The sequence below is a fragment of the Tachyglossus aculeatus genome, unplaced genomic scaffold (genome assembly GCF_015852505.1).
Source record: "Tachyglossus aculeatus isolate mTacAcu1 unplaced genomic scaffold, mTacAcu1.pri scaffold_131_arrow_ctg1, whole genome shotgun sequence".
In the NCBI taxonomy this organism is placed as follows: Eukaryota; Metazoa; Chordata; class Mammalia; order Monotremata; family Tachyglossidae; genus Tachyglossus; species Tachyglossus aculeatus.
In genome coordinates this window covers 1,013,047-1,021,587 of record NW_024044860.1, presented here as the reverse complement: position 1 = coordinate 1,021,587, position 8,541 = coordinate 1,013,047, and the positions used below count along the sequence as shown (strand labels likewise).

Sequence of the window (8,541 nt, the reverse complement as noted above, 5' to 3'; positions counted from 1 at the left end):
TCCTCCGTCAAACGGGGATGTTGCCGACTTGTCCTTCCCAGGCGCTTAGTACGGTGCTCCGCACACAGTAAGCGCCCAATAAATGCGATCGATCGATCGATCGATTGATTGGACGCGATCACCTTGTATCCCCCCGAGCGCTCAGTACAGTCAGCGCTTGATGAACGCCGCCGCTATTATTAGACGACGCTGGCCGCCCAGTGTAGACCGGCGGCCTAGTGTAGACGGCACCCGCCGCCCCGCGGAGACCGCAGACCCCCGGGGGGTAGACAACACCACCGGCCGCTCAGACCGTCCGTCCGAAATCGAACACGCTTTTATTATTGCTCTTCGGGGTTGGGGGGGACGGGGGGCCCCCCGCTTCTGTGCTTTTGGGGGGGGCGGGGGACGGGAGAGGACACGGGGGTGGACTCCCCCCCCCCCGGGGTCAGGGGTCAAAGGTCGGAGCCTAGGAGACGAAGGGCGAGGCGGTCCCCCGCCCCCCGGGGTCGGAGGTCAGGGGTCGGCGGGGGGTCACCGGGGGGGAACCCTAGGACTGGAAGGGGGGGCGCTGGGGCGGGCCCCTCCTCTGGGGTCAGAGGTCAGCCAGGAGCGGAAGGTGAAGGTGACCCCCGGGGGTCAAAGGTGAAGGGGTCGGCAGGGATCCCAGGCGGTGAGGATGCTCTGAGGGGGTCTCCCCCCCCCCCACCCCGGGGTCAGGGGTCACAGCTAGGAGTAGGGGAGGGCGATGCGGTGCCCCCCCCTCGGGGTCAAAGGTCATCTAGGAGGATGCTCCCGGACCCCGGGGGGTCAGCGGGGGTCAGGGGTCGCGGCCTCGGGGCAGGGGGGGAGGACGCCGCGCCCAACCCCGGGGTCACGGGGGGTCACCGGGGGTCACCGGGGGTCGGGGGTCGCGGCCTGGGAGGAGGAGGTGAGGGCGCCGCGGCGGTGCCCCGGGGTCGCGGGAGAAGGCAGGACCCCGGGGGTCGGGGGTCGGGGGTCGGGGGTCGTCGGGGGGCCTAGGAGTAGAAGGTGAGGACGCTGTGATGGTTGCCGCGGACGAGGAGGACCGGGGGCAGGTCGCGGGACAGGGCTTCCAGCCAGGCCATGTACAGCGAGCTCGACACCGATCCCTTCCGCGCCACGGGCAGGCTCCTGCGCGACACGCTCCGCCCCGGGACCGGCCGGCCGGGGGGGGGGCGGGCGGGCGGGCGGGGGGACACGCCGTCAGTCCCGGGACGGTGGGGAGCGACCAAGGGGGGGGACCGGGGCTGGCGGAGGGTCTCGGTGGGGAAAAGGGGGACGGGGGAGGATCCGTGGGGGGAATGGGGGGGGGGGGGGAGGGGGTTGGGGGGCGACTGGGGGGCGACCTGGAGGTGGGGGGGGGGGGCCTGGGAAGGGAAATAGGGGGGTGGGGGGGGTCTGAGGGGGGATAAGGGGATGGGGGAGGGTCTTTGGGGGGAAACAGAGGCCTGGGGGAGGATCCATGGGGGCAACGGGAGGGTGGGGAGGGGGCTTCAGGGCAACTGGGGGGCGACTGGGGGTGGGGGAGGGTCCTGGGAAGGAAAATAAGGGGGGTGGGGAGGGTCCATGGGGGGATAAGGGGATGGGGGAGGGTCCGGGGGGGGGAACGGAGGCCTGGGGGAGGGGGGTCTCGGTGGGAAAAAGGGGATGGGGGAGAAACGGGAGAGTGGGAGGGGGCTGGGGGGCAACTGGGGGGGTGGAGAATGGTCTGGGGGGGACCAGGGGGTGGGGGAGGGTCCTGGGAAGGAAAATAGGGGGACAGAGGGGGTCCGGGGGGAGATAAGGGGATGGGGGAGGGTCGGGGGGGGGGAAACCGGAGGCCTGGGGGAGGGTCTCGGTGGGAAAAAGAGGATGGGGAGGATCCATGGGGGGAATGGGAGGGTGGGGAGGGGGCTGGGGGGCAACTGGGGGGTGACTGGGGGTGGGGGAGGGTCCTGGGAAGGAAAATAAGGGGGGTGGGGGGGAAACAGAGGCCTGGCGGAGGGTCTTGGTGGGATAAAGGGGATGAGGGAGGGTCCGCGGGGGGAACGGGAGGGTGGGGAGGGGGCTGGGGGGCAACCGGTATGTGGGGGAGGGTCCTGGGAAGGAAAATAGGGGGGTGAGGGGGTCTGAGGGGGGATAAGGGGATGGGGAGGGTCCGGGGGGGGGGGGGGAATGGAGGCCTGGGGGAGGATCCATGGGGGCAACGGGAGGGTGGGGAGGGGGCTTCAGGGCAACTGGGGGGCGACTGGGGGTGGGTCCTGAAGGAAAATGAGGGGGGTGGGGAGGGTCCATGGGGGGATAAAGGGATGGGGGAGGGTCCGGGGGGGGGGGAAACGGAGGCCTGGGGGAGGATCTCGGTGGGAAAAAGGGGATGGGGGAGAAACGGGAGAGTGGGAGGGGGCTGGGGGGCAACTGGGGGGGTGGAGAATGGTCTGGAGGGGACCAGGGGGTGGGGGAGGGTCCTGGGAAGGAAAATAGGGGGACAGAGGGGGTCCGGGGGGAGATAAGGGGATGGGGGAGGGTCGGGGGGGGGGGAAACCGGAGGCCTGGGGGAGGGTCTCGGTGGGAAAAAGAGGATGGGGAGGATCCATGGGGGGAATGGGAGGGGGGGGAGGGGGCTGGGGGGCAACTGGGGGGTGACTGGGGGTGGGGGGAGGGTCCTGGGAAGGAAAATAAGGGGGGGTGGGGGGGAAACAGAGGCCTGGCGGAGGGTCTTGGTGGGATAAAGGGGATGAGGGAGGGTCCGCGGGGGGAACGGGAGGGTGGGGAGGGGGCTGGGGGGCAACGGGGGGTGACCGGTATGTGGGGGGAGGGTCCTGGGAAGGAAAATAGGGGGGTCGGAGGGGCCCGGGGGGATAAGGGGATGGGGAGGGTCCGGGGGGCGGGGGGGGGAAGGAAGGCCTGGGGGAGGATCCATGGGGGGAACGGGAGGGTGGGGAGGGGGCTTCAGGGCAACTGGGGGTGGGGGAGGGTCCTGGGAAGGAAAATAAGGGGGGTGGGGGGGGTCGGGGGGGGAAACAGAGGCCTGGGGGAGGGTCTCGGTGGGATAAAGGGGATGAGGGAGGAACTGTGGGGGGAACGGGAGGGTGGGGAGGGGGCTGGGGGGCAACTGGGGGGTGACTGGGATGTGGAGGAGGGTCCCGGGAAGGAAAATAGGGGGGTGGGGGGGTCTGAGGGGGGATAAGGGGATGGGGAGGGTCCGGGGGGGGGGGGAACCAGAGGCCTGGGGGAGGGTCTCGGTGGGAAAAAGGGGATGAGGGAGGATCCGTGAGGGGAACGGGAGGGTGGGGAGGGGGCTGCTGGGCAACTGCGGGGGGAGACCGGGATGTGGGGGAGGGTCCTGGGAAGGAAAATAGGGGGGTGGGGGGGTCCACGGGGGGATAAGGGGATGGGGGAGGGTCTTTGGGGGGAAACAGAGGCCTGGGGGAGGGTCTCAGTGGGAAAAAGGGGACGAGGGAGGATTCACGGGGGGGGGGGGGGGGGATAGGAGGGTGGGGAGGGGACTGGGGGGCGACTGGGGGTGGGGGAGGGTCCTGGGAAGGAAAATAGGGGGGTGGGGAGGGTCCATGGGGGGATAAGGGGATGGGGAGGGTCCGGGGGGGAAACGGAGGCCTGGGGGAGGGTCTCGGTGGGAAAAAGGGGATGAGGGAGGATCCACGGGGGGAACGGGAGGGTGGGGAGGGGGCTGGTGGGCAACTGGGGGGTGACTGGGATGTGGGGGAGGGTCCATGGGGGGATAAGGGGATGGGGGAGGGTCCGGAGGGGGGGGAACAGAGGCCTGGGGGAGGGTCTCGGTGGGAAAAAGGGGACGAGGGAGGATCCATGGGGGGAACGGGAGGGTGGGGAGGGGGCTGCGGGGCAACTGGGGGGGCGGAGGATGGTCGGGGGGGGGGAACGGGGGGATTGGGGAGGGTCCGGGAAATGGGGGAGGGTCTTAGGGGGGAAAAAGGGGGGTGGGGGAGGGTCCAGGGGGTGAACAGGGGACAGTGCCCTGCCCACAGTAAGCGCTCAATAAATATGACAATGAATGAACGAATGAACAGGGGGGTTTGGGAGGGTCCTGGGGGGGGAAAAGGGGGTGGGGGAGGGCCCGGGGAATGGGGGAGGGTCCGGGGGGGGGGAAAGGGGGGTCGGGGGCGGGGTCCCGGGCTACTTTCTGGCCGCCCCCTCCCGGCAACGGGACCCCGGGGGTCAGGGGTCGGTCGGGGGTCCTCACATGACGATGAGGTTGGCGGAGGCCGAGTGTTCGTGGAGCAGCTCGTTCAGGCGGATCTGGCGGAAGGTCTGCGGGGGGGGGGGGGGGACGGGGTGACCCTTGACCCCTGACCCCCTGACGACCCCCACCCCCCAGGCCTGACGGCCGCCCCGATCCCGGCCCCCCGCTGACCCCCGACCTCCAGGCCCGGCGGGCTTCCCGCCCCCCCGGTGACCCCTTGGTGACCTCTGACCCCGCCCCCCCCGCTGACCCCTGACCTCACCGAACCCCAGGCCGTCGATGACCCCTGTCCCACGCCGCCCCCCGACCCTCCCTCTCCCCGTGACCCCACTGATCCCACCCCCCGGCTCTCCGTGACCCCTGACCCCACGGATCCCCAGCCCTCCATGACCCCTGACCTCCCCCCAGCCAACATCTGTTCTCCCGCTCCCTCGCTGACCCTTGACCCCACCAAACCCACCCCCCGGGGCCCTCGGTGACCCATGACCCCGCCGTCCCCAGCCCCTGCTGACCCCTGACCCTCGGCCCCGCCCAACTTCCCGCCCCTGACCTCTGACCCCGTCGAACCCCAACCCTCAAAGCCCCCCCCGGTCCCGCGCTGACCCCCGACCCCGCCCATCTTCCCGCCCCTGACCCCCGGTGACCCCCGACGTGTTGACCTCTGACCCCACTGGACCCCGATCCCCAAAGACCCCTGATCCCACCATCCCCCGACCCTCGGCCCCACCCATCTTCCCACCCTTGACCCCGTGACCCCTGACCCCCTCAAACCCCGACCCTCAGAGACCCGTGATCCCGCGGTCCCCTGACCCCGGTGAGCCCTGACCTCACCGAAACCCACCCCTCAAAGACCCCCCCCCCCCGATCCCGCTGTCCCCAGCTGACCCCTGACCCTCAGCCCCACCCATCTTCCTACCCCTGACCCCCGGTGACCCCTGACCTCTCTGACCCCACCAAACCCCACCCCTCAAAGACCCCTGATCCCACCATCCCCAGCCCCTGCTGACCCCTGACCCTCAGTCCCAACCATCTTCCCACCCTTGACCCCTGGTGACCCCTGACCCCGCCGAACCCCAACCCTCAAAGACCCCCTGATCCCGCCGTCCCCTGACCCTCGACCCTGCCCACCTTCCCACCCCTGACCCCCAGTGACCCCTGACCCCCCGTGACCCTGGGCCTGCTGACCTCTGACCCTGCTGAACCCCGCCACTCAAAGACCTCCGATCCCACCATCCCCAGCTGACCCCTGACCCTCGGTCCCGCCCATCTTCCCACCCCTGACCTGCTGACCTCTGACCCCCCTGAATCCCAGCCCTCAAAGACCCCTGATCCCGCCGTCCCCTGACCTTCGACCCTGCCCACCTTCCCACCCCTGACCCCCGGTGACCCCTGACCTCTCTGACCCCACTGAACCCCAGCCCTCGAAGGCCCCCCGATCCGGCCGCCCCCAGCCCCTGCTGACCCCTGACCTTCAGTCCCACCCCTGACCCCCGGTGACCCCAGACCCGCTGACCTCTGACCCCCCGGAACCCCGGCCCTCAAAGACCCCTGATCCTGCCGCCCCCCGACCCCGCCCATCATCCCACCCTGACCCCCGGTGACCCCTGACCTCTCTGACCCCCGACCCCTCAGTCCCACTCATCTTCCCGCCCCTGACCCCCGGTGACCCCCGCCCCACCTCCCCACCCCGCCCCCCGGTGACCCCCGACCCTTGACCCCCCGGTGACCCCTGACCCCTGACCGACCTTGGTCTTGTAGAGGTGGAGCTCGTTGTCGGTGACGAGCCAGGGCCGTTCCTCCCGGGGGGCGGCGCTGGGCCCCCCGCCCCCGCCCCCGCCCCCGCCGTCCTCCTCCTCCTCCTCCTCGTGCACGCGCACGCGCTCCACCGTCGCCTCGAACGCCGCCACGCTGCGACACACGCCGCGACACGCCGCGACACGCGTGACACGGGTGCACACGCAGAGGGAGCTGGTGGGGGCGGGCCGGGCGGCGGGAGGTCCCCGGGCTCCCATCCCGGCTGACCTGGGGCGAGCCCCTTCCCCCCCCCCCCCCCCCGCCCCGGGCCTCAGTTTCCTCCCCCGCGGGATGGGACTCGGGTTCGCCCCAGCGCTTAGTACAGGGCTTGGCACGGAGGAGGAAGCGCTTCACAGCTACCACCATTGGCATTATTATCATTATTATTATTATTACTATATCACACACACACACACACACACACACACACACACACACACATCCACAGCCGCCCCCCCCCAACAGAAAAACACACACACACACACACACACACAGAGCAACAGGCAAAGAAACACATGAACACAGACACACATGAATGCAGACACACAGCCACACACGAACGCAGCCACACATGAACGCAGACACACAGACACAGGGACGCATACACATACACACACACACATGACCCACACCCACCCCCCACAACTGCATGCACATGCGCGCACACACACACACAAACAGACACAAAGAGATACACCCCAAAACACACAGAGAGAAACACAGACAACACCCCACCCCAAAACACACACACACAAACACACACACGGACACACCTGGACACCCCCCCAAAACACACATACGGAAACACAGACACCCCAAAACATACACACACGGACACACCCCAAAACACACACACGGACACAAACACACCAAAACACACACACACACACACACACACACCTGGACACACCCCAACAGGCAAAGAAACACATGAACACGGACACACATGAACGCAGACACACATGAACACACACACACACACACACACACACACAGGGACACACACACACGACCCACACACACTTGGACACACACACAAACACACGACCCACACACACTTGGACACACACACAAACACACAACCCACACACACTTGGACACACCCGGACACACCCCAACACACACGGACACACACACACACACCAACACACACACACACATACACATACACCCGGACCCACCCAAAAACACACAGACACCCGGACACACCCCAACAGGCAAAGAAACACATGAACACAGACACACATGAACGCAGACACACATGAACACAGACACAGGGACACACACACACACACACACGACCCACACACACTTGGACACACCCAGACACACCCCAAAACACACACATGGACACGCACACACACTCGCCAAAACACCCCCCCCACACGCATGTGTGCGCACACACACACACACACACCAAAGCACACACATGGACACACACACAGACACACCCCAAAGCACTCACATGGACACACACACACGACCCTCACCCCGACACGCATGCACGTGTACACACAGACACACACCAAAACATACACACGGATGCACGAACCCCCCCCCCGCCCCACGTGTGCACCCTCCCTCCAAAACACACAGACACACACGTGCCACCGCAGACGCACACGGACACCGCTGACGGTATCGCACCGTCCCCAGCGCCCCGCGGACTGTCCACTGGACGCTCCCAGGCTCTCACGCCCGGACGCGTGTGGACACGCACAAACACGCAGACACGCACACGCAAAACACACGCGTGTGCCCCGGCCTCACTTGTCTTTGCGGGGCCGGGTGTTGACGTCCCCGAGGACGGTGATGTCGGAGAAGTCGATGCGGAACTTGCTGAGCAGGGCCGCCATCCTGACCCGGGGAGACACGGGGGGGGGGGGGGGAGCGTTCAGCAAATACCATCGTTACTTGTGATAGACGCCCCCCGGGTCCCGACTGGACCCCCGTCCGCACGGTTGGTCTCGTCGGCCGTCTACACCGTGAGCCCGTTGTCGGGCAGGGACCGTCTCTAGGTAGATGTCGCCAAGCGCTCAGTACAGTGCTCTGCACACAGGGAGCGCTCAATAAATACGACTGAATGAATGAATGAATGAATGAATGAATGCTCCGTCTCGTCGTCCTTCTCCCCCGTCTAGACCGTGAGCCCGCTGTCGGGCAGGGACCGTCTCTAGATAGATGTCGCCAAGCGCTCAGTACAGTGCTCTGCACACAGGGAGCGCTCAATAAATACGACTGAATGAATGAATGAATGAATGAATGTTCCGTCCCGTCGTCCGTCTCCCCCGTCTAGACCGTGAGCCCGTTGTCGGGCAGGGACCGTCTCCAGATAGATGCCGCCAAGCGTTCAGTACAGTGCTCCGCACACAGGGAGCGCTCAATAAATACGAGTGAATGAATGAATGAATGAATGAATGTTCCGTCTCGTCATCCGTCTACATCGTCTAGACCGTGAGCCCGTTGTCGGGCAGGGACCGTCTCTAGGTAGATGTCGCCCACTTGGGCTTCCCAAGCGCTCAGTACAGTGCTCTGCACACAGGGAG

General features: G+C 67.1%; 1 protein-coding gene across 1 annotated transcript in view; it reads right to left on the bottom strand.

Moving 5' to 3' along the window:
- Positions 1-970: 970 nt before the first annotated feature.
- The window catches only part of SLC12A2 (solute carrier family 12 member 2), a 139,749-nt gene continuing 132,178 nt past the window's right edge, over positions 971-8,541 (bottom strand). Inside the window, exons 24-27 of the mRNA XM_038742553.1 lie at positions 7,766-7,852; positions 5,947-6,109; positions 4,202-4,269; positions 971-1,134 (exon numbers count right to left, since the gene is read on the bottom strand). Of these exons, the coding sequence (XP_038598481.1) occupies positions 999-1,134; positions 4,202-4,269; positions 5,947-6,109; positions 7,766-7,852 (454 nt within the window). The 3' untranslated portion in view covers positions 971-998. The remainder of the gene's footprint in view (positions 1,135-4,201; positions 4,270-5,946; positions 6,110-7,765; positions 7,853-8,541) is intronic.